General features: G+C 38.9%; 1 protein-coding gene across 3 annotated transcripts in view; it reads left to right on the top strand.

Moving 5' to 3' along the window:
- CNTNAP2 (contactin associated protein like 2) overlaps positions 1-25,134 on the top strand; it is a 2,326,438-nt gene that overhangs the window by 1,401,754 nt on the left and 899,550 nt on the right. For all 3 annotated transcript variants that reach the window (XM_027538737.1, XM_027538738.1, XM_027538736.1), the window contains exon 12: positions 22,700-22,806. In XM_027538737.1, the coding sequence (XP_027394538.1) occupies positions 22,700-22,806 (107 nt within the window). The remainder of the gene's footprint in view (positions 1-22,699; positions 22,807-25,134) is intronic.

Here is a 25,134-nt window from a genome sequence, read left to right as displayed (position 1 = left end):
TCTAAATGAGAATACATTTGAAATGATTTATTTCTGCGCTCTTGCTTAGCCGAATATTAACATAAATGGTGATAATAGTGGGCAATCAACTGGAGAGTGTCTTCTGGTAAACATATGAAGGGGAGAAGCAACAGTAGTGAACATGTTGGTTTTGAAACTGCTAAGTATATTTTAAAATGCTTTAATACTTTGTTTGAATTCACACCTTGTTAAACAGGTTATGTTCAATCTTTACCAAAATATTATCCTAGACTGTGATAAAAGAGTCAGTGTGCAAATCACCTCCCACTATTTATTGACATTTATGATATCAGATGTGCTCTGGAATCCTCTATCTTTTTTAACAGAATAGAAACAGTGTGAACCAAGAAGATGAAGATTGAGGATATCAATCTGAGAATTTTATTTCTGGCAGTAACAAGCTGTGAGACCTTTGGAAAGCTGTTTAGTATGTTTGCCCAGAATTATGTGCATCTCTGAAGGAAGTGTTTAGAACAGATTTCTTTTCTTTCTCTCTCTCTCTCTTTTTTTTTTTTTTTAGCATTTTACAACCTGAAAGTTCTTTGATTCTTTCTGTGCTGGAACATCTATAATAGATGAAAAGTTTCTTGTACTGTTTTATTTGATTCAGTAATTCATCACCATTCACTTCTTGAAGGCCTACTGTGTCTCAGGGGCTGACCCAGGTTTTATGGAAATAATTGACCTAAAGATATTTAAAATCTAGTTGAGGTACAATAAAATAATTATAGGATAAAACAAAACCATCTATCATGGGACATTTAATCAATTATTATCTGCTCTCCTAAAGGACAATTGCCTTCTTCCTCTCAAATGTTTTCCAAATCCTCCATCTCCGTTAGTTAAAGTCACTTTTATTTACTCCTGTTCTTGTTGTTATTCTTTAGTTGCTAAGTCGTATCCAACTCTTTTTGCGATCCCATAGACTGTAGCCCACCAGGCTGTGTCCATGAGATTTCCCAGGCAAAAATACTGGAGAAGTTTGCTATTTCCTTCTCCAGGGGATCTTCCCAATTCAAAGATCGAGCCTGCGACTCATGCATTGGCAGGCGGATTCTTTACCACTGAGCCACTGAAGAGGCCCCTCTTTCCTCCTTAGAGAACCAAAACCTACATTCAGCCTTTCTGCAAACAGTATCTCTCACAAACTGCTTCCAATAGAGAGATTTCTAACCACTCAATTTACAACACTGCATTCCAAAGAGACTAGCATATTTTCCAAAATTAAAAAAAAAAAAAAACACTCACAAGTTAAACAGTGAGATTAATAACAAAACTGTAGCAATTGTTTAAATCAGTTACCACAGTATTTGTTTCGAATCAGCTATAAAAAGAATGTCAGAAATATTCATCTCAATTTCTTCTGTGTACACATACTAAAATCTGCATAAATATAGTATATCTGCATGGATCCAGTGTTAAAATTTTTAAAAAGGACTGGTAGAGCCAGACATTGGAGAGACTGTGTCCAGACACTCCAATTGTTTAAAGACAAATACATATTCTTTCTTTGATTGCTTATTATCCCTGCAAAAGGGGAAGTAAGAATTACTCATCTGTTAATTATGTGCTTTCCAAAGATCTAGTTTGAAACTACTATTCTATATTGTAACTTAAGAGAGTTATATAGCATTTGTGTAGATAAACATCTGTGCCCAAGACCTGACTAACCCACAAATATGCTCTGTGACCTTTGATCTACTTAATTTCACTGAAATTCCCAGTTTTTATTTCCTTCATCTAAAAAATAAAGGAAATTCTATAATTTTTTCCAGAGCTAAATTTTTATCACTCTATTTTAATGGTTTGAAATTTCTTATAATGCAGACATAAACTGATGATACTTTTCAATTTAAAAAAGTCCAAAAAATAGTAAAACATCAACACATGTATTATGATAATTTCATAGCATTGTACATTTAGTAAGTTATTAACTTCATGTTTGAAACAAAAATTAAAATGTCTTTAATATTCAGTGTGGAAATGGAAATAACATCATATATCTGACACTGTGTAAATAATCTGCATGGCAAAGAGGCTTAATTATTAATAATTCTCTAGTAATATGTGTTTCCTTTGAGATTCTCTGCTATCTGCAGCTCTTTTCAGAGAGTAGATACAGTGGTGATAGTAGTCCCTCCTAGAGATTGTATATACATGAATTGCTTTTTCATGCAGAGATTTGAGTTTTTTTCTATGTTGTTGACTTTTTAAAAATTTAGAACATGTCTGCTTTGGAACTGTGGTGTTGGAGAAGACTCTTGAGAGTCTCTTGGACTGCAAGGAGACCCAACCAGTCCATTCTAAAGGAGATCAGTCCTGGGTATTCTTTGGAAGGACTGATGCTAAAGCTGCCAATACTTTGGCCACCTCGTGTGAAGAGTGGACTCATTGGAAAAGACTCTGATGCTGGGAGGGATTGGGGGCAAGAGGAGAAGGGGACGACAGAGGATGAGATGGCTGGATGGCATCACCAACTCAATGGACATGAGTTTGGGTGAACTCTGGGAGTTGGTGATGGACAGGGAGGCCTGGCATGCTGCGATTCATGGGGTCGCAAAGAGTCAGACACGACTAAGTGACTGAACTGAACTGAACTGAACTGGAGAAGGCAATGGCAACCCACTCCAGTACTCTTGCCTGGGAAATCCCATAGACGGAAGAGACTGGTAGGCAGCAGTCCATGGGGTTGCGAAGAGTCATACATGACTGAACAACTTCACTTTCACTTTTCACTTTCATGCATGGGAGAAGAAATGGCAACCCACTCCAGTGTTCTTGCCTGGAGAATCCCATGGATGGGAGCCTGGTGGGCTGCTATCTATGGGGTTGCACAGAGACAGACATGACTGATGTGACTTAGCAGCAGCAGCAGCAGAACATGTCTACATGGTATACAAATTGCTCAACTCAAGTGTAACGCAATATTTCAAAATTCATCAGATCCTCTGGCTTGACAAGGTCAGTTTTGGTTTTCAAAGTTTAGGGCCAAATGTCTACCTGTCTTAGGAAAGCTGTGGGCATTCCATGTCCCAAAGTCAAGGGCGTCTTCATTTAACAAATTATGTAATACTGAAGTCTCTTCTTTGATTCAGTTCTTCACTGGTTACTGTTATTATATGAGGTAAGGTGTAGTGAAAGTCACTTAGTCATGTCTGACTCTTTGTGACCCCATGGACTGTACAGTCCATGGGATTCTCCAGGTCAGAATACTGGAGTGGGTAGCCTTTCCCTTCTCCAGGGAATCTTCCCAACCCAGGAATCAAACCCAGGTCCCCTGAATTGCAGGCAGATTCTTTACCAGCTGAGCCAAAAGGGAAACCCAAGAATACTGAAGTGGGTAGCCTATCCCTTCTCTAGCAGATCTTCCCGACCCAAGGATCAAACTTGGGTTTCCTGCATTGCAGGTGGATTCTTTCCCAACTGAGCTATCAGGGAAGACCAATTATTTGAGGTTTTATATTATTTGGAGATAAGGGAAGATCTAAAACTTATTGAATCTCCTGGTTGCAGCATTGAATAGACATCTTACAAAAGTTAACCATATCTAACCTGTTTGTGTGTGTATATGTTTGTGTGTGTGTGTGAAGCTTAAGCGAAAACATTGTCACATCTATACCTAGAAAACAAGAATCTATTAATTATACATTTCTGCCTTACGAATATTTTCTTTAAGTGAGTGCTTTCTGTGTTGGCCATTTGAAACTGTTTGTGTCTCCCTATTTTTTAGACTATTAGTTCAACCTGTATGCTACTTTTTAAACCTGATCACACTGAAACAGTACATTTTAAATGTTCTTCATTAGTGAATATTTGGAAGATAATGATACCTATATAACAGGATGTTTTCAGTTTGATTTCTGGGTTGTAAGAAGTGGTGAACCAATTAAAAGAGATATTGCTCTTCAAATAGCTTAATTTTTTTTGCAAATTTTTCTAATTTGTTCAGCTTTCATCAGTTTTTAAAAAAATATTGACAACTGCTTGTATTCCTTTGAAAGCATAAACTGTAAGTAATTTATTGTTTTCAAGGTAGTTTTATTAATTATATCACTGTTTAAAATATTTATTCATCCTAATCTAATAGCAATGCAGTTTTATACTATCCCTTAGATTACTCATGCTATTATTTTCTTTAATGCAAGAAACCTGTAAATGTATGGGACTTCATTCTTATATTAACTATTATTTTGTCACTGTTTTGGTATTTTTTTTTGTATATTGATTAGCTTGTAAGTATACTGTCTTTGCCCGACTAGTGACTTTCTCGAAGTTTGGACTTGCTTTCTAAAAGTTATATTATACATAAAGTCTTCATTAATTTTTCAGATTTAAAGGTTTGTGTTAGATAAGTGTTTTTTCATCTGTAAATGAAATAGTATTCTGGTAGATGTGGAAGTGGAAATTATGCAAACCCTTTGGTCAGACGGTTTAACTTATTGTTAAATGGTATAACGTTTATATGATGGATTTGAGAGAAATGGAACAGCTAATCCAAAACTTGCTTAAAATGCGGCAGCCTGAGACATTCCCTATTTCTGTGCATTTGTAAACTAGCAAAAGGGTTCTGAAAGGCATTTCAACTAGTTAAACTGATTGATATGCATTTATTCAAAATCCATTCAATGATTATTTACTGAGCACCTGCTCGATAGCAGACAGAATTCTAGGCAATGGATAAACAGTGGTAAACAAAAAGGCATGGTCTCTTCCAAAAAGAGTGAAAAAATGATTGTGAAGGTGAGGGTGGTGACCACTTTAGATTGGAAAGTCAGAGGAGACCACTTTGAAAAATTATATTTAAGGTGAGAACTAAAGGAAACAAATGATATTTCTTTTTTAAAATTAATTTATTTTAGTTGGAGGCTAATTACTTTACAATATTGTAGTAGTTTTTGCCATACATTGGGAGAAGGCAATGGCACCCCACTCCAGTACTCTTGCCTGGAAAATCCCATGAATGGAGGAGCCTGGTAGGCTGCAGTCCATGGGGGTCGCTAAGAGTCAGACACAACTGAGCGACTTCACTTTCACTTCTCACTTTCATGCATTGGAGCAGGAAACGGCAACCCACTCCAGTGTTCTTGCCTGGAGAATCCCAGGGACGGGGGAGCCTGTTGGGCTGCCGTCTATGGGGTGGCGCAGAGTCAGACACGACTGAAGCGACTTAGCAGCAGCAGCAGCAACAGCCATACATTGACATGAATCTGCCATGGGTGTACATGTGTTCCCCATCCTGAACTCCCCTCCCACCTCCCTCCCCATCCCATCTCTCAGGATCATCCCAGTGCACCAGCCCTGAGCGCCCTGTCTCATGCATCGAACTTGGACTGGTGATCTGTTTCATATATGATAATATACATATTTCAATGCTATTCTCTCAGATCATCCCACCCTCGCCTTCTCCCAGAGTCCAAAAGATTTTTCTATACATCTGTGTTTCTTTTGCTGTCTCGCACAAATGATATTTCTTTCACACACTTTTTGTGTGTGAAATTGAGGAAAAACTGCATGGGAAAAAACAAACAAAAAAAAAGCAGTGTGTGTATGTAAAGACACAAAGGAAAGAGCATGGCCTGCTGGAGAAAGAAAAGGAGGACAGCCACACCAGGATGTGGGGGAGGAGGACGTGAGATGAGATGGCAGCAGAGAAGTGGGAGAGCAGATAGTGCAGAAGCATACAGGAGCTCAGGGTTTTCCAAAGTGAAGTGAGATCCACCAAAGGGCTGAAACCAGTAGAATAACATCATGCTGAGTATCACTTAGGCAGTTTGCTGAGAGTGAATTCAAGCAAGGCAAGAATGGAGAAGGGGAGAGGAATAAGAAAACCAGTTCAGGTAAAAGGGGATGGTGGCTCGAACTGGGGTGGTAGAGACACAGCAAAGTGGACAGATTTGAGGCAAGTTGCCGAAATTTAATTCACATGTTTTATTAATGATTGATGTAGAAGGAAGAAGAATAACTTCCAGTTTTCTGATGTGAGTGGTAGGTTAGATGGTGGTGCCACTAACTGAGATGAGATTGAATGGGGGCAGGGGGTAAAAAAAGCTAGGAGTAAAATGAAAATATATATGGTCATGCTAATGCTGTGATGCCTCTGATGCACACAAGTGGGTGTGTCAAGAGCCAGTTAGAGACACAGGATCTGAAGTATGAGCTAGTATTACAAGCTTGGAGGCATTATAGATAGACAGAACCAAGCCCTGAGCACTGAGAAGAGCCCCAGCTAAGAGTCAGGCAGATCAGGTGGGACCAGGAAGTGGGGGTCAGCTCAGACCAATATTGAGAGCTCAAATACATCCATGGGCTGAGAAGTTGGGATTATACATGTCTTTGACCCTGATGCTGGGAAAGATTGAGGGCAGGGAGAGAAGGGGGTGATAGAGGGTAAGATGGTTGGATTGCATCACCGACTCAATGGACATGAGTTTGAGCAAACTCCAAGAGATAGTGAAGGACAGAGAAGCCTGGCGTGCTGCAGTCCATGGGGTCACAAGGAATCGGACAGGACTTAGTGACTGAACAACACCACCTTTGACAAAAGGAGTTCTGTGAACAGAGGAGAGTGGAATTTAGATAGGAGGTGACTGAAATGCAAGTAACTTGCTTAAACAAATCTTTAAGAAGTTTGGTAGTTAAAGGGATCAGATAAATGGATAAAGAGATCAGATAAGTAAATAAATCCAGTCAGGAATTGCAGGGGAAAATGGCAGCCCACACCAGTACTCTTGCCTGGAAAATCCCATGAACGGAGGAGCCTGGTAGGCTAGAGTCCATGGGGTCGCAAAGAGTCAGACATGATTGAGTGACTTCACACATACATGGAGTCACAAGGAGAGCTTTGATGATTTTGCTTTAGGTGAAATGAATTGCTGTGTATTGAAGGAAATAATTGAGGAGAGGGAAAAGTTGATAATTGTGGAGAAAGCAGTGACTCAGTGTGTTGCTGCTGCTGCTGCTAAGTCACTTCAGTCGTGTCTGACTCTGTGCGACACCATGGACTGCAGCCCACCAGGCTCCCCCATCCCTGGGATTCTCCAGGCAAGAACACTGGAGTGGGTTGCCATTTCCTTCTCCAATGCATGAAAGTGGAAACTGAAAATGAAGTCGTTCAGTCATGTCCCACTCTTAGCGACCCCATGGACTGAAGCCTACCAGGCTTCTCCATCCATGGGATTTTCCAGGCAAGAGTACTAGAGTGGGGTGCCATTGCCTTCTCCCACTCAGTGTGTTAAGTCCTTGAAGAAGCCTGAGGAGCCAGGATGTGGAGCACATCCATACAAACGTGGGCAGTGGGCAGAAACCTGGGGAGTTCTCCTGCTCTAGTTGTGTTTTTATGTGGGTGGTTCAATCCAGCTCCTGATTTTTGTTTTCAATTTGAGGAATTTGTCTTCACAGAGAAACTAATGAGCACCTATGATTTAATTTTTATTTAATGATACAAAGGGTATCTAGTGAAATATAAGTTTCTGTTCAACTCAGGTCCTATTCAAGGAAACCACTGTTACAGAAGCTAGTATATTTATTTCAGAAATATTCTGTTCACGTTAATGAATTCTTATGTCTGTCTTTTTAAAAAAATATTGGTTTACTTATTTGGCATATGGGATCTATTTCCCTGACCAGGAATCCAACCAGGCTCCCTGCGTTGGGCGTGTAGAGTCTAAGCCACTGGACCATCATGAAAGTCCCTTTTGTCTGTCTTTGTGTGTGTGTGTGTGTGTGTGTGTGTGTGTGTATTTATATATATATATATGAAAGTGAAAATAAAGTAGCTCAGTCGTGTCCAACTCTTTGCAACCCCATGGACTGTAGCCTACCAAGCTCCTCTGTCCATGGGATTTTCCAGGCAAGAATACTGCAGTGGGTTGCCATTTCCTTCTCCAGGGGATCTTCCCAACCCAGGAATCAAACCCAGGTCTCCCACATTGTAGGCAGACACTTTTACTGTCTGAGCCATCAGGGAAGTCCTATATATATATATATATATAATATTTTGCATAAATGAAATACATATATTTTCTCCATTTTTTCTTGTATCAAAGTGCCAACAAGAATGTGCTGACCAATGTAAGAAAATTCAAAGGACGCTTATTTAGAAATGGTTAACTACAAGGGATGTATGGAGTGCCAAGGGATTGGGTATGAACAGCCCAGGCACCAAAATAGTTGGCACCACTCTTAGACTCAAAGGGATGAGGGGAGGGCGAGGTTAGAAAACTCAGGAGTAAACATGGCAAACTTGAGAGCAGACATTATCTTCAAAGGGCAGGGCCAGACTGCGGCAACCACACAAGGAGAGAACCAGGAAAATGAATGCTCTGATGCAATGCTTTTCTCTTCCTCCAAACTCCTGCCATGGACTCCCATCAGTTAAACCCAATATGAAATCATAGGAGTTAGGGTTTTTCAGTGCATCTGCTTCACGGAGTTGAGAATAGAGTGAAAAAAAATTGAGAGTGATTCTGAAGTACAACCTCCCCCCACACACACTCACCAAATTGTATTGAAATATAACTGGTACACAGAAGAATGATTTAAAAAAAATCTTAATGATGCAAATAACAATAATGTGGTCACTCACCTAGAACCAGACATCCTGAACTGTGAAGTCAAGTGGATCTTAGGAAGCATTTCTATGGAACAAAGCTAGTGGAGGTGATGGAATTTCAGATGACCTATTTCAAATCCTAAAAGATGATGCTGTTAAAGTGCTGCACTCAGTGTGTCAGCAAATTTGGAAAACTCAGCAAAGGCGACAGGACAGGAAAAGGTCAGTTTTTATTCCAATCCCAAGGAAAGGCAATGCCAAAGAATGCTCAAACTACTGCACAATTGGCCTCATTTCACACACTAGCGAGATAACCCTCAAAATCCTTCAAGCTGGGCTTCAGGAGTATGTGAACTGAGAACTTCCAGATGTACAAGCTTGATTTAGAAAAGGCAGAGGAACAGAGATCAAATTGCCAGCATCCATTGGATCATAGAAGCAAGGGAATTCCAGTAGAACATCTACTTCTGCTTCATTGACTATGATAAAGCGTTTGTGGATAGCAACAAACTGGGAAGCTATAAAAAGATGGGAATACCAGACCATCTTCTCTGCCTCCTGAGAAACCTGTATGCAGGTCAAAAATAAGTTACAGCCTTACTTGAAACAACAAACTGGTTCAAAATTAGAAGAGAGTACATCAAGGTTGTATATTGTCACCCTGCTTACTTAACTTATACGCAGAGTACATCATGCAATACATCAGGCTGGATGAATCACAAACTGGAATCAATATTACTAGAGAAATATTAACAACTTCAGATCTGGAGATGATATGACCCTAATGGCAGAAAGTGAAGAACTAAAGAGCCTCTTGATGAGGATGAAAGGGGAGAGTGAAAAGGCTGGCTTAAAACTCAACATTCAAGAAACTAATATCATAGCATCCGGTCCCATCACTTCATGGCAAATATACGTGGGATAAGGAAACGGTGACGGATTTTATTTTCTTGGGCTCCAAAATCACTGCAGACAGTGACTGTAGCCATGAAATTAAAAGACACTTGCTCCTTGGAAGAAAATCTTGACAAACCTAGACAGGATATTAAAGCAGAGGCATCACTCCGCCGAAAAAGCTTCGTATAGTCAAAGCTATGTTTGTTTGTTTTTTTAATTAATTTATTTTTATTGAAGGATAATTGCTTTATAGAATTTTGTTGTTTTCTGTCAAACCTCAACATGAATCAGCCACAGGTATACTTATATCCCCTTCCTTTTGAAACTCCCTCCCATCTCCCTCCCCATCCCACCCCTCTAGGTTGATTCAGAGTCCCTGTTTGAGTTTCCTGAGCCATACAGCAAATTCCTATTGGCTATTTAGTTTATATATGGTAATGTAAGTTTCCATGTTACTCTTTCCATACATCACACCCTCTCCTCCCCTCTCCCCATGTCCATAAGTCTATTCTCTATGTCTGTTTCTTTATTGTTGCCTTGTACATAAATTCATCAGTAGCATTTTTATGGATTTTGTATATATGTGTTAGAAAGCTACAGTTTTTCCAGTAGTCATGTATGGATGTGAGAATTGGACCATAAAGAAAACTGAGCTCCGAAGAATTGATGTTTTCAAATTGTGGTGCTTGAGAAGACTCTTGAGAGTCTCTGGGGTTGAAAGCAGATCAAACCAGTCAGTCCTAAAGGAAATCAACCATAAATATTCATTGGAAGGACTGATGCTGAAGCTGAAGCTCCAATACTTTGGTCACATGATGCAAAGAGCCAACTCATTGGAAAAGATCCTCTTGCTGGGAAAGATTGAAGGCAGGAGGAAAAGAGAACAACAGATATTGAGATGTTTGGATGGCATCACTGACTCAAGAGACATGACTTTGTGCAAACTCTGGGAGATAGTGAAGGATAGGGAGGCCTGGTGTGCTGCAGTCCATGGGGTCACAAAAAGTCAGACACAACTGAGCAACTGAACTGATTGTGTGAAATAATTACTACAGTGTGGTAAATTAACACATCACCTCATATAGTTACAGTTTTTTGGTGTGGAGAAAACTTTTAAGATCTACCCATTTAGCCTCTTTCCTGTATATAGTATAGTATTGTTAACTATAGTAACAATATTGTAACTTAGACCCCAGAACATAGTCATCTCATAACCGGAAATGTGCACCCTTTGACTACCTTCACCTGTTAACTATAACCCCTGACAGCTGCCCCTGGCAACCACCAACCTGCTGTTTCTATGAGTTCATGTTGTTGTTGTTTTTAAGTCTTTATTAAGTTTATTATAATATTGCTGCATTTTTTGCTTTGACTTTTTGGCCATGAGGCATGTGGGGTCTTAGATCCCTGACCATGGATTGAACCCACATTCCCTGCATTGGAAGGCAAAGATTTTACCACTGGACTGACAGCGAAGTCCCAAGTTCAGTGTTTTTAGATTCCACATCTACATTAAGTCACACAGTATTTGTCTTTCTCTGTCTGACTTGCTGCAAATGGATGATTTCCTACCTTCATGTATCATCATATTCACTTCACTATTCACTCGAACACCACAGCAATCGTTATTTAAAACAAATGGAGGTGTATTATAAACACTGGTCTGTACATCTTGCTTTCTCTTGCTGGCAATATATCTTAGAGATTGCATCTGATCAGTGCACATAGATCTGCCTTGTTCTTTTAACAGCTTTCAGTGGTTTCATTATGTATTACCTTCATTTATTAGTGGCTTCCTAATCAATGAGTATCTTTTGCCCCCATTTTTGGCTGATATAAATAAGGCTTCAACAGACATTTTAAATATGACTTTGAAAAAGTGTGCTAGTATATGTGTGATAAATTCTTAGAAATAAATTAGCTGAACCAAAAATTGAAATTAATGATTTGCCAGTAACCCGCCAGTTTGCACTCTGCTCCAGAAAGCAAAAAACGTAAGTGTTAGTCACTCTTTGGGCCCGACAGACCTGCATGGACTCCATGTAGCCCGCCAGGATGCTTTGGACATAGAATTCTCCAGGCAAGAATACTGGAGTGGGTTGCCATTCCCTCCTCCAAGGGATCTTCCCAACCCAAGGATCAAACCCAGGTCTTCTGCTTTGCAGACAGATTCTCTACCATCTGAGCTACCATGAAAGCCCTCTGGAGAATATAAGAAGGGTCTTTTCTTAAGTATCTGAGATATGATCAATAAAATGTCACTAATTTAATCTATGTGCTTAGTCACTCAGTCATGTTCAGCTCTTTGTGACCCCATGGACTGTAGCCTGTGAGGCTCCTCTGTCCATGGGGATTCTCCAGGCAATAGTACTGAAACAGGTCCCCATGCCCTCCTCCAGGGAATCTTTCCAACCCAGGAATCAAACCCAGATCTCCCACATTGCAGGTGGATTCTTTACAGTCTGAGCCACCAGGCAAGCCCAATTTAATCTGTACTTCTTTGATTTTGAATGATGCTGAACACTTTGCTATATGTTTAAAAATCATGTGTGTTTTTTTGTGAGTGAACTGCCCCAGTCATACATGCCCTTTGCTCATGCTTTAATTTATTTTTTTCTTATTGATTCATAAGGATTCTTTATATCAAAAAGAAATGGGCTCTTTGTCTGCCATATTAAAAAGTTTTCCCAGTGTGCTGCTAGTGTTTGAACTTGGTGATGTTTGACTGTGAAAGGTATATTTTTAAATTTTTATGAAGTCAAATCTATTAATCTTCACTTTTATAGTTTCTGGGTTTGTGTCCTCATTAGAAATAACTCTTAGAGCTACAGATTACAAAATGAACTCCTTCGTACTTTATTATTCTTTTAATTTCCTTTTCATATGTAAGAGCTTTATCTATGTGGAATTTTTCCTGGTATCAAATATGAAGTGAGGACTTGATTCTTTCTCAAATGAGTAGTTGGTTGTCGTGCACTACTTATTAAGCCGTCCATTTTGCCCACTTATTTAACATGCCACTGTTAATCTATTTAATTTATATGTCGTTGTATTTAGTTCTGGATTCTCACAGTTGTTCTCTCAGTTTGTCTTTCTCTTAATGCACCAATCTTAATTTCATATTATAGACACTTAGTGTTTTATTATTCACTAGGAATCGTCTTACCCTGTTATGCATCAATGTCAGAGTGTTCCTGGCTGTTGCATATATTTTCCACATAAATTTTAGAATTTTAATGACTTTCATAATTTCTCATTAGGCATGTTTATGCTAATATTCTCCTAACAAGATTTGTGTGTGTGTGTGTGTGTGTGTACACACGCACTTAGTCATGTCCAGCTCTTTGTGACCCTGTGGACTGTGGCCCACTAGGCTCCTCCATCCGTGGAATTTTCCAGGCAAGAATACTGGAGTGGGTTGCCATTTCCTTCTCCAGAAGATCTTCCCAACCTAGGGATGGAACCCACGCCTCTTGAGTCTCCTGCATTGGCAGGCAGATTCTTTACCACTAATACCACCTGGGGACAGCCATTCTAAATTTAGCTCATTTGGGAAACTTTTTAATTATGAATTTAAATTTAAAAATTAGTATCTTAAAATTTTTGATAGGATTTGAAATGTACCTACCTTTAGTTACATAAGAAAATTTGTTACCTCAAACTGAAAATGGCACTGTTTGTCACTGTTTCCTAAACTCAGAATATCTGAGACGTTTTTGCTGGCTTTATTTCCAAGTAATCATCTAATAATATAGTCTCTTTAATCCTTTTGCTTCTTTGCAGTTTCATTCTACTTCCAAAGTTTATAATATTCTACTTGGGACATTAAAACAGCTATTTAGGTGACTTTTTTGCCTTTAGTTTTTCCTCTCCGATCTATTCTGCATAATCTTACTATTTTAATATCTTAAAATACGTATTTGCCAAATAAGGTTATTTTTTAAGAGTCTTCAATGACTCTTATTGCTAGAAAAAAGTGTCCTAAAAGTCCCCAAATTACTGAAAGTCATCTTATTAGGGCTCAAAATAATAGAATGTTGCCATGTATTTCTTTGACAGTCTGGTTCTATTTTCATGTGGATAAAGTTCAGAATCTCTTGGGGAATGGATGGCCTATGCCTCCTCACACAATATCCCATAAATACTAGTTCTTGCAATTAAACTTTTTGATAAGAAAGCTTAATTAAACATCACAGATTGTTCTACATAATAGGCACTCAATAAATAAATGTTGAATGAGTAAACAAGGCTGTATTCTCCAGGAAAATCCTTAACTTTGTGACTAACACACTCTATGACCTGAACTAAGCCTAGGTTCATAAATGTAATATTTGTTGTTTAGGCTGTTTACACCTAAAGTAGTGTAAGGCAGCATGTAAAGACTTAAATGTAACTATCAAGTGTATTGGAGAAGGCAATGGCACCCCACTCCAGTACTCTTGCCTGGAAAATCCCATGGACGGAGGAGCCTGGTGGGCTGCAGTCCATGGGGTTGCTAAGAGTCGGACACGACTGAGGGACTTCACTTTCACTTTTCTCTTTTCATGCACTGGAGAAGGAAATGGCAACCCACTCCAGTATTCTTGCCTGGAGAATCCCGGGGACGATGGAGTCTGGTGGGCTGCCATCTATGGGGTCGCACAGAGTCGGACACGACTGAAGCGACTTAGCATAGCATAGCATAGCATCAAGTGTATATTAGAAAGCCAGATGTAGGTCAACCTCAGGGTAGATTAACTGAAGGTCTGTATTTGTTAGAATATTTCTGATATTGCAATAAAGACCAAAATCACCTCACCTGTTTTACTTATATTTCTTAACAACATTTGCATAAGTGGCTCAGGGCTGGTATGTTATCCAGAGCCCAGTCTCCTAATAATTTTCCTGTGCCATCCTTTTGTGTCCTGAGATGTCTGCTGCAGGTCTCATTCACCATCATGGATTCATTGCAGGAAGGAGATCAGGAGGGGAAAACAAAGCAAAGCAAAACAAAACACCTGTCCCCTAAAGTACAAAGAGCCCAGAGAATGGTATCTTTAGCTCTTATAGCAATAAATCCCATTGCTACTGGAGAAGGGCGCTTTCCAGGTGGCACTAGTGGTAAAGAAATTGCTGCCAATACAGGAGGCATAAGAGATGCAGGTTCAATCTCTGGATTGAGAAGATCCCCTGGAGAAGAGCATGGCAACCCACTGGAGTATTCTTGCCTGGAGAATCCAATGGACAGAGGAGCCTGAACGGCTGCAGTCCATGGGGTCACAAAGAGTCGGACTTAGCACGCACTCACGCATGCACATAGGAGAAGGGGATCATAGATTTGGGGAACAACATGCAACATGCTGATGACTTAATTGAGAAGACTGGCTCTGTACTTTCTGTTCCCTGGAGACTAGGAGAGTCTCCCTCCCAAAAGTGTACTGTCACGAGAAGGAGAGAAGATACCTGAAAATATCAGGGTGATGATAGGAAGGAAGAAAGGGGAAAGGGCTTGGTCAGACAGCCGTACTTTCTGCTGTAACCCTCCCTCCTGAATGCAGATTTTCATCTCTAGCCAAATTTGACAATCCATTATTGCATACCCACCTTTTGTACTAAGTCATACTGGCCCAGGCCCCTGGATTCCCTCCATGTGGAAAGGTGCTCCTCCACTTTCCAGACTAAGCTAAGTTTATATTTCTTTTCAAGAAGTGAACTTTTCCATAAAACCTTAGTATACTCATATAATAGTGGTATATCGCCTTAATCCTGTAGCAAAGTTTTTAATATTAAGCATAGAGAGACCTGACTTGCTATTTACATGTTTTAAAAGCAAGTACAATTTCTTAAGGACAAAATTTGCTTTATTCTTTGCTTCTCCATAGTTTGTTTTAGAGTAACTGGAGCAGGTTCTGATTATAAAGAGCTTACTGTTGTATATTCAGGTTAAACAGAGTGTTCCAGCACCTGGAAACAGGGACTAATGATCTTGCATCTCCCTCTCCTCCTATGAGCCTATAATGTCTTAAAAGATGTTATATTCATAAAATTATGGGTAACATATTTTAAAATTATAAAATTATACTTCAAAATAAATTACCAAATAAAATAAACTCACATTTATTATAATAGAAATTATTCTTAAGATGTTTATATTGTAAGGCTAAAATTAATGATTTAAATGGTTAGTGGAAAAACATACAATTTTTAGACAGATATGAACCAAAGATACCTGATAATTTTTAATGGAAGTTTTAGGCATAATTTATAATTTATGAAGTATAGTAAATATATCTACATTTGTGCGTGTGAGCATGCTTCAGCTGTGAGTTGCTTCAGTCATTTCTGACTCTTTGCAATCCAATGGAATGTAAGACTGCCAGGTTCCTCTGTCCATGGGGATTCTCCAGGTAGGAATACTGAGTGGGTTGCCATGCTCTCCTCCATGGGATCTTCCTGCCCCAGGCATTGAACTTGTGTCTCTTGAGTCTCCTGCATTGGCAGGCTGGTTCTTTACCACTAGCACCACCTGGGAAGCCCATTAAGTTCAGTTCAGTTCAGTCAGTCGCTCAGTCGTGTCCGACTCTTTGCGACCCCATGAATCACAGCACGCCAGGCCTCCCTGTCCATCACCAACTCCCGCAGTTCACTCAGACTCACGTCCATCAAGTCAGTGATGCCATCTGGCCATCTCATCCTCTGTTGTCCCCTTCTCCTCCTGCCCCCAGTCCCTCCCAGCATCAGAGTCTTTTCCAATGAGTCAACTCTTCGCATGAGGTGGCCAAAGTACTAGAGTTTCTGCTTTAGCATCATACCTTCCAAAGAAATCCCAGGGCTGATCTCCTTCAGAATGGACTGGTTGGATCTCCTTGCAGTCCAAGCCCATATCTATATTTAAATATTTCTATAAGTAAATGCTTGTTGAAGGAGCACCATCAATATAACACTAGCTTTTCTGGTTATGCAACTATAAAACTAAGTTATGTAGTAATGAAATACTAAATTAGTTCCTAAAATTATGATTATTTCTCTATATAACTTCAGTTTGAACAGAACAAATATAAGGCAGTAATATATGCTCCATAGAGAGTATGCCTTCAAATAATATTAAAATCTAATTAGAGTGAGAATAAAAGTACTAAAATATTTTTGAGATCAATATTGAAGGTAATGCAGAAGAAAACCCTACCATGATAGCGGAAATAGCTCTGAGAGCCAGGAGTATTAAAAATAACACTTAAGAAACCAAAGTTTCAAAATGAATTTCTTGTCTTGATAAACAGAAGTAAAATTGGGAACTGAGATGAACAGAAAAAATCATAAATTCAGAAGCTCATTTATGCTAAGGTAGCAATTTATAAATCACTTTAATTTTCCAATAGTTCACATAATACTCCATAAGTAACCTGAATTTTTTTTCCCCTAAAGTTTAGAATGTGGCAAATGTAATGTCCAGGTATAAAATCTGTGCAATCTGAAAGCAGGTTAAGTACCTTGGTACTGGCCTCTTTGCAAGCATGAAACAGCTGGAGAACCTTGGCTGACTCTGAGTTTAAAAGCAGGGAGCTTCATTTTAAGGTGGAATGAAACTGCCTTTGTAGTCAGTGATGACTTCCTATAAATTACATGAGGTCTATAGTCAGATTCTGAAATGATTAAACCTACTAACTAAGATTAGGAGATTATTATGTTGTCACTCTGAATGCATCATATAAAAAATGGTAGGAGAGCCTACACAAAGAGTACAATCTCAGGATAAATGGCAGCATAGATCAAATGTGCCCTTTCCACACGCTGTCTCCTCTCTGTTCCCTGTTCTTGGGCCGTTTCTTTTCCTGGTGTCCTCCTTCTTTGAGATCCTACTGTGGCAAACTGGAAATCCCTGGAAGCTTGTGATTAAAGCCAGGATCTCTGACCAGCTGCATGAATTGTAAGGATAAGGCAAAATTTTTATTTTAATTTTATTTAAAACTATTTTATGAGCAGGAGGCATAGATAGACATTTCTCTAAAGAAAAAACAGGTGTCCAACAAGAGAAGATGCTCAACAGTAGCACCTTAAATATGACACCAGTGCACTTATCTATGAAACAGGAACACAGTCACCAACAGAGAGAACACACTCATGATCGCCAAGGGGAAAGGAGGTGGGGAGGGTGGATCGGGAGTTTGGGATTAGCAGATGCTACTCATATATACAAAGGATACACAACAAGTTCTTACTGTATAGCACAGGGAAATATATCCAATATCCTGTGATACATCATAATGGAAAATAATATAAAAAAAGAATATATATATATGTATCTATGTACGGATGTGAGAGTTGGATCATAAAGAAGGCTGAGTGCTGAAGAGTTGATGCTTTCAAGCTGTGATGTTGGAGAAGACTCTTGAGAGTCCCCTGGACTGCAAGGAGATCAAACCAGTCAATCCTAAAGGAAATCAACCCTGAATGTTCATTGGAAGGACTGATGCTGAAGCTGAAGCTCCAGTACTTTGGCCACCTGATGCAAAGAGCCGACTCATTGGAAAAGACCCTGATGCTGGGAAAGATTGAAGGCAGCAGGAGAAGGGGATGACAGAGGATGAGATAGTTAGATGGCATCATCGACTCAATCGACGTGAGTCTGAGCAAACTCCAGGAGACAGTGAAGGACAGGGAGGACTGGCATGGTAGTCTATGGGGTCACAAAGAGTCACACACAACTGAGTGACTGAATGACAACAATAATTGAATCACTTTGCCGTAGTGTAGAGATTAATATAGCATTGTAAATGAAGTATATTTCAATAAAATAAATTTTGAAGAATAAATACAGCTATTTTAACTTTTAAATATTGTAGAGAAGAAAATAGTGAAGTGAAAGTTAAAGTGAAGTCGGTCAGTCGTGTCCGACTCTTCGCAACCCCATGGACTGGAGCCTACTTTGTAGAGAAGAAAATAACACACCTTCAAAATGCTTTGAAGGCTACCAATGCACTCAGTTATGCTGTCAGATTAGCATTTTTTTTAATTTGAAGTAAAATTTATTCTACCATCCCTGTTTAAATAGTGTCCATGGACTACAAAGTGAGCTGCTACAGACACATCTGGTATGATTTTCAGTTTCTTTTATTTATGAACACGAATTTTCTCAATGCTTTACAGTTAAAATCAAGCATAGGAATAAAAGAGATACTCAGGGTAAACTAAACTGCACCTGTCATCCATAACCCTGGATAGAGTTCTTGCATCCATCCAGCCACTCTCTTCATATTGATTGACTTTATATTGAGTGTGTGTTATATATTTGGACTTCCAAAATATAGCTTGTGGGTTCTGAAGCATTTTGGAAAGAATTGCCACAATTGAAAGGAGAATTCTGCCTGAAAGACTCTGATGCCAGGTGTACAAGATGAAGCACAAGCGTGGTGTTGTGGAGTGGGTGACCTGATCCCCGAGTCCAAGAAGATCCTGACGTCTGCCCTCAAAAGGCAGGGCCATGCCGGCCGAGGAGCGGCAGCCAAGCCAGAGGAGGCCGAGCAGCCGGATCCTGCCCAGCCTGTGGCCCTCATCCTATCTTTCAAGTGCTATGTCTTGGCCATCCATGAGCACGTGGTCCTGTCTCCCTTAGTGCCTGCCAGCCACCGCAGGTCTGGCCAGACCACTGGGCCAGATGTTCATCTATCTTGCAAGCCCCAGGGTGGTCTCTGTCCCCCTACGCCTGCACCTCCAGTCAGAGCCGTTGTGTAGGAAGGATCGGGGTCTCTCAGACTGCCCGGTTGGCAGCCCAGTGCTTGCCAGCTGCAAATAACCTCAGGACAGAGTTAACTGAATGCCGCCTCTTCTCCTGGAGCCTCTTGATCACAGCAAATTGACACCTGTCAGCTTCTCCCCTGTATGTTCCTCATCCTGGTCAAGTAGCTCTCAAGTTGGGGCAGCAAAGTCATTTTGATTCATTTTTGATGTGAACCAAACTTTCAAGTTAGGACATGCTCTAAAACAAATTATACATTTCCTGTGACCTACTAAAATAATTAGTTCACCAGAGCAAGAGTCTGGATTTAAGACTATAATCGTAGATAGGAATAATCGATATCACTTGTAGTAAAAGAGATGTTTTCTCCGAAATTATTTCAGTTCTTTGGTGTAAATTCCTAACACTGAGTTCATCCATCCCTTCAGCCTGTCAATAGGCATGTACTGAATGGACTACACACCTTGTCATGCTAAGAAACAAAAGATCTGAATCCCTCACTGAAGAGTCTCACACTTTAGAAGAGACTGATGCTCAAACAATAATAACTAAACAATGTGATAATGGTATATTGTGCCAGTGTGTGTATGCACATTGTCGCTTCAGTTGTGTTCTACTCTTTGCGACCCTATGGACTGTAGCCTGTCAGTTTGCTCTGCCCATGAAATTCTCTAGGCGAGAGTACTGGCATGGGTTGCCATGCCCTCCTCCAGATCTTCCCAACCCAGGGATGAAACCTAGGTCTCTTGAGTCTACCTGTATTGGCAGGTGAATTCTTTACCACTAGTGACCACCTGTGAAGCCCAGTGGTATACTGGACATAAATAGATGGCTCCATAAGAGGGTGAGAGAAGACATAAATAATTAGGAACGGGGAAGCTAGGTTAATTCATATTTTGTTTTGCTTAGTAACTGGTCCTAACATTTTTTTAATATAGTGATAAAATATTATGGTTTGAAATATATTATATTTGAATCAGCTTGATGTAGAAATAAAATATTTATCACCATTAAGAATTAAAATGCTAGTAATCAACATAAGGGTCATGTCAATTTAAAAATATAAATTTTAAGAAACAAACAGTAATATTAAACTTTTATTTGAATAAAAGATCTCTTTTAAAGAAATTCTTAATACTGAACTTTAGAAATATTCAGTTAATCTCACTTGACCATTACATGGTTCTTGTGTGTGTGTGAGTGCACACCAATCTTTTTATTTGAATCATTTTGACGTAGATTTTCTCATTTGTATGTTATTTAGAGCACATTTAGATTCCAACAAGGTTTTCCTTTGAGACACAGTACACTCTGTACTACTTCCCCCTGAATTAATTGATATAATGAGCTGATGTAAATTACTTTCACTATTAGCCTGAGTTATTATTAAACATAACAAATTAGAAGGTAAACATACCATACAAAGGCATTTAAGTACTGAAATCCCAAATTAAGCATCAAAGATGATTTTTAGCTTTATGTAATGTTGGGGTGTCTGTATCCTTGCTTCCTCCCATGGTCTGGAGAATCAGGACTATTGTATATGAATGCCTTCGGCTGAGGTCTGTACCTGCGCACCTGTAGAGGGAATTTGCTATGTCAATATACCTGAACAACCCCAGAGCACCCACTCACTGACCATGGTTCTGCCTCCTCCTTGCTGCTTTCTTGAGTCCTCTGCTGGGAACAGTTTTCAACATTTTAATTATAAAAAATGCAAGTCCTCTTTTAAGGCACAAGTGAAATGCTGTAAACTTTATTAGACCCTTTATTTATATTTTACCCATAACTACTCTAGTCTCCACATTGCTGTAACATTTCATATGCTTTGATGACTCATCAAATTCATCTTGGTATTGCATTTTGCATCAATCTTATCTCCCACCTCCATGTAAGTTATAGGGTCTTTGGAGAAGACACACCTTTGGAGCCTGAGTAACACCCAGTTCAAATTCAGATGGAATATAAGTGCCTATTAAATGTAGAGTGAATTTTCCATCCCACCTCATGAAAGTCCATCATTATCCTCTTCCGATGCTGTATTTTCCCTTCATGATGTTCTTCCTCTCGTGTTCTTCTCTTACAGTCTGTCCATTCACTGAGGCTCCACTAGAAGCGTTGTGAGCTAGACCCCTCATGGGAAACTCCATAGTGTATTACTAGTCCCTACCTCATGGCACTTTTTATTTCCACCTTGTATGATGATTTTTGTGGATACAATGTTTTACTTTTCTAGGCTTTAGCTCTTGAAAGGCAGCAGATGGAATCTGATTTATCTTGTTTCCCACAGTGCTCGATAATTATTTGTTGCCTGATGAAAGATTTGTAAAGAGTTAGAGAGGAACAGCATTTCATGCCAAATTGGGCTATGCCCTACTAGGGTAATTTTAGGCATGGCTGACGGTAAATTAAGAACAGGGAATGGAGAATAGTATCTCTGAGGTCAGTCCTGTTTTATTTTGCAGCAAGACACTACCAGGCTTTTATGATTATTGATGTTTGAAGGGTGTTTCTCTGTCAATCAACCTGTGACCCACTATTATGGGTTCTGCCTTTTTAATATGGGTGGACTTTTCTGCTTTAGGTAATTTCCCATTCAAATCTAGACATTTTTTTGAATGCTAATACGTAAGAAGAAAGTAATTTGTGCTATTGAAACAGTTTTCCAGAGCTGATTCCAACTTAACTATGTCTAGGATACAGGCAAAGTATAAAATTGTGCCCTGCAAGTTGTGGTTTAGATATTCCTAGCTTCTGCTTGTTGGCCCTCTATTTCTTGCTTATTAAGTACCTACTTTATGAACGTTATCTCCTAACCTCAAAACTATTTATCAGGTAGGTATAATTACTTCATTTTTCAAATGAGAATAGTGAAGCTTAGAAAGGTTACATTACATTATCACAATTGGCCATCAAGGAAACGCAAAAACAAAGATTTGAATACAAACCTGTACTTTCCCCCTATATTATACTTGCTACCTCGTTATGTATGTGGTTTTTCTTAGCCAGAAGGGCATAAGAGAAGGGGTAAGGAAGACTTAGAAATCTTTTCTTATAAGGCTAGTACATTCTATTTCTTATGAGCATTTCAGAGACTCAAATTGCTGTTAAAAAACAAAAGCCTTTCTCACTTGGTACTATTGGCTTTGATAAAAGATAGTGCAGAAAACAAGATGGCTAATGTTTTGTCTCTCACTGGGAGGAAATTTAACTAGTGTCTTTGTGCAAAAGAAAATAAAATGAATCTGTGATATGTAAATGAACCTCTCAACTGTTTGTTAATTTCTACTGTTTACTCAAAAATGGGAAACACCATGCCTGTGATACATCATCTTTTGTGTGTTTGGCACCTTCCATCATGAATCATATTAATCTGCTTAAACTAACAAGGATTAATTGCCTTGTTAAGGCAACCTGGCATTGAAATGATATATGGCCCAGACAGCTTGGAATTTGGCCACTCATAAATCTCATTTGCTTGTTGGTTTATTTCTGTTTGTCTCTTTCTCTGACAGATGTGTGCCCAATCACTGTGAGCATGGTGGGAAGTGCTCTCAAACATGGGACAGCTTCAAATGCACTTGCGATGAGACTGGATACAGTGGGGCCACCTGCCACAACTGTGAGTGCCAATTCATCTCACTTTAAACGTGTGATTGCACGGCAATCCCAGGTCTGCAGCTACGATGTTAAGCCCAACAACCTGAATAATCCACATAGTAAATCACTTGATTCTGAAGCACCCAGAGTTTATTCTGTTGCTTTTCTAGAATAGTATTCAAGTCGTCAAAATATATTCTGTCAAGCCTAACGACTCAAAAAGAAGTACCAGTGTTTCCGATGTTCTGTAAACACACAGTTGAGATGGGAATGCTGATCTTGTATGTGCCTCTAAGTGTCTAAGCAGTGTCTTTTCTGCATAGATTGTTTGGGAAATTGTGCTATTGTGATGTCTCTGACTGGATTCTCATTTATCAATTCATCAGAGAGGCAGACAGAGTGTAATTTGAACATTTAGTTTCTGGACAGTAGTGTCTCCTGCTCTTTTATGATTGTTTGGCCACACTTTTTAGATCATAAAAATGAGCTGGAAAGTGGAACAAAGTCGATTGGAGTTGCATATGTAAAGTAAAAGCACAAGACTATAATTTTTTTAAATATCAAAAACTAAAAAGTAGCATGTGAAAATGACTTTTAAAACACAATGTGCCTTGTTTTACATAATAGCTTTACCCTGAAAAGTTAAATAATTTTTTTTAATTTTTGCAGTTAAAATATTAAGGTAAATATTAACTTTATAATTGTAATGTTAATTTTCCAATAATGCATAGCTGCTTGCCAAGTATTTTGAAGACAGATTTGCCATAAAACATACGTGAAAGGTCATCTGTTATGTAGTATGTGTGTGTGTGTGTGTGTGTGTGTCTGTGTGTGTGTGCATGTGTGTTAGAGGGAGTGAGGAAAGAGATTGAGTTGTCTTCAATCTTTTCTCCATATGAAACCTAATATCTAAGTCCTCTAATTACAGAGAATGCTTTCTCTTCATTTCACTTTTAGAAAACAATAACAAGCAAAACTTTTACTATCACCAGAGTTCTGGTGACAGTAAAAATGCAAAAGTGTTCTCTGATCCTCTTCATATCATTATTTGTAGTAATGTTCAGTTCAGTTCAGTCACTCAGTAGTAATATACAATCAGACATTGTGTTTAGTGTGTATTATAATACCTCAACTAAGAAAAAATATCTGTAATTTATTTTACTGCACTTATTATTTTATGAGGATATTTTAAAAAGAAGAGACAAAAAAGAACCCTTAGAAAAATTAACATTAATAGGAAGATATACAAGACAAATAAAACAGACACTTAGTAGATTCATTACCTATAAGGGATTTATGTATAGGTATGTAAAATATTTCAACGAATAAAGAACAAAAATGATTGACATTAAAATTAATTGGAATAAAGGACTTATAACTAATAATATACCCTTTCAGTCACATCAAAATGTTAACTTTCAGCCCATGACATTTGTTGTATATCTGATGATGAATTAAAAAATTTTGATGAAACTGAGTACTTTCAGTCCACCAGTAGACTGTGTACAATGTGTTATATGTGCTATAAATACCACCTTTAACTGCTGCAACCTTGTTTCTTAAAAATGGAAATTCTAACTAAAGAAAATTGCTGGTGGTTCCAAGTGCTTCCTATCTCAGTGACCACTTTGCTGTTAAATGTAAAAGCAAATAACTTTCTATACCTGCTTATGTCATTGAATACACAGTACCGACATTTAAAAACGTTAATTTTTAAATAAAATTTAGATATATGACAGTGGTTGAATAGTTGAGATTTTTTTTTTTTAGTTAATGACTTACAAATATTAGAAATGTCCTAAGAGCATTTAGTTTGGCACCCATGGGAAGTTATAAATGTAAAAAGGCAGGGAATTCCCAGGAGTTGAATGGGTTTGATCCCCCATCAGGGAGCTAAGATGCTCTGCTTGCCAGGCAGTGCAGCCCAGAAATAAAATGTGGGCAATGAATTCTAAAATGTAAGCAGAAACACCTGTAAAGCTTCCTGTTCCCTGTAAATTTAGTATTGATGTTATGAAATAAGCACAGTCCTCTGCCCTCCCTCTCCTGCTTCCATCTGTGGCTGTTGTTTCCTCTGCCTTGCTCACCCTACACTTGGACACCTTCTCACCAGACACTGAGCCCCCTTGTTCAGGCTTGCTGTATAGCAGTATATCTATACGGCACATGGATTGTATATCCATACAGTATATCCATACAGCACATGGATTTTACCCACTACAAGTCTTTAATTTCTTCAGCCATCCCTACCCCTAGAAAGTTCTCACAGATCATCTTGTCCCATGCCGGTCTATATCAGTACCCTCAGACCTCTCTCTCATCTCTTTTTCAAGTCCCAAGCCTCCTGTCC

This window comes from Bos indicus x Bos taurus, chromosome 4 (genome assembly GCF_003369695.1).
Source record: "Bos indicus x Bos taurus breed Angus x Brahman F1 hybrid chromosome 4, Bos_hybrid_MaternalHap_v2.0, whole genome shotgun sequence".
NCBI classification, from domain to species: domain Eukaryota; kingdom Metazoa; phylum Chordata; class Mammalia; order Artiodactyla; family Bovidae; genus Bos; species Bos indicus x Bos taurus.
The sequence above is the reverse complement of the archived record's forward strand: the minus strand, read 5'-3'. Positions and strand labels throughout refer to the sequence as shown.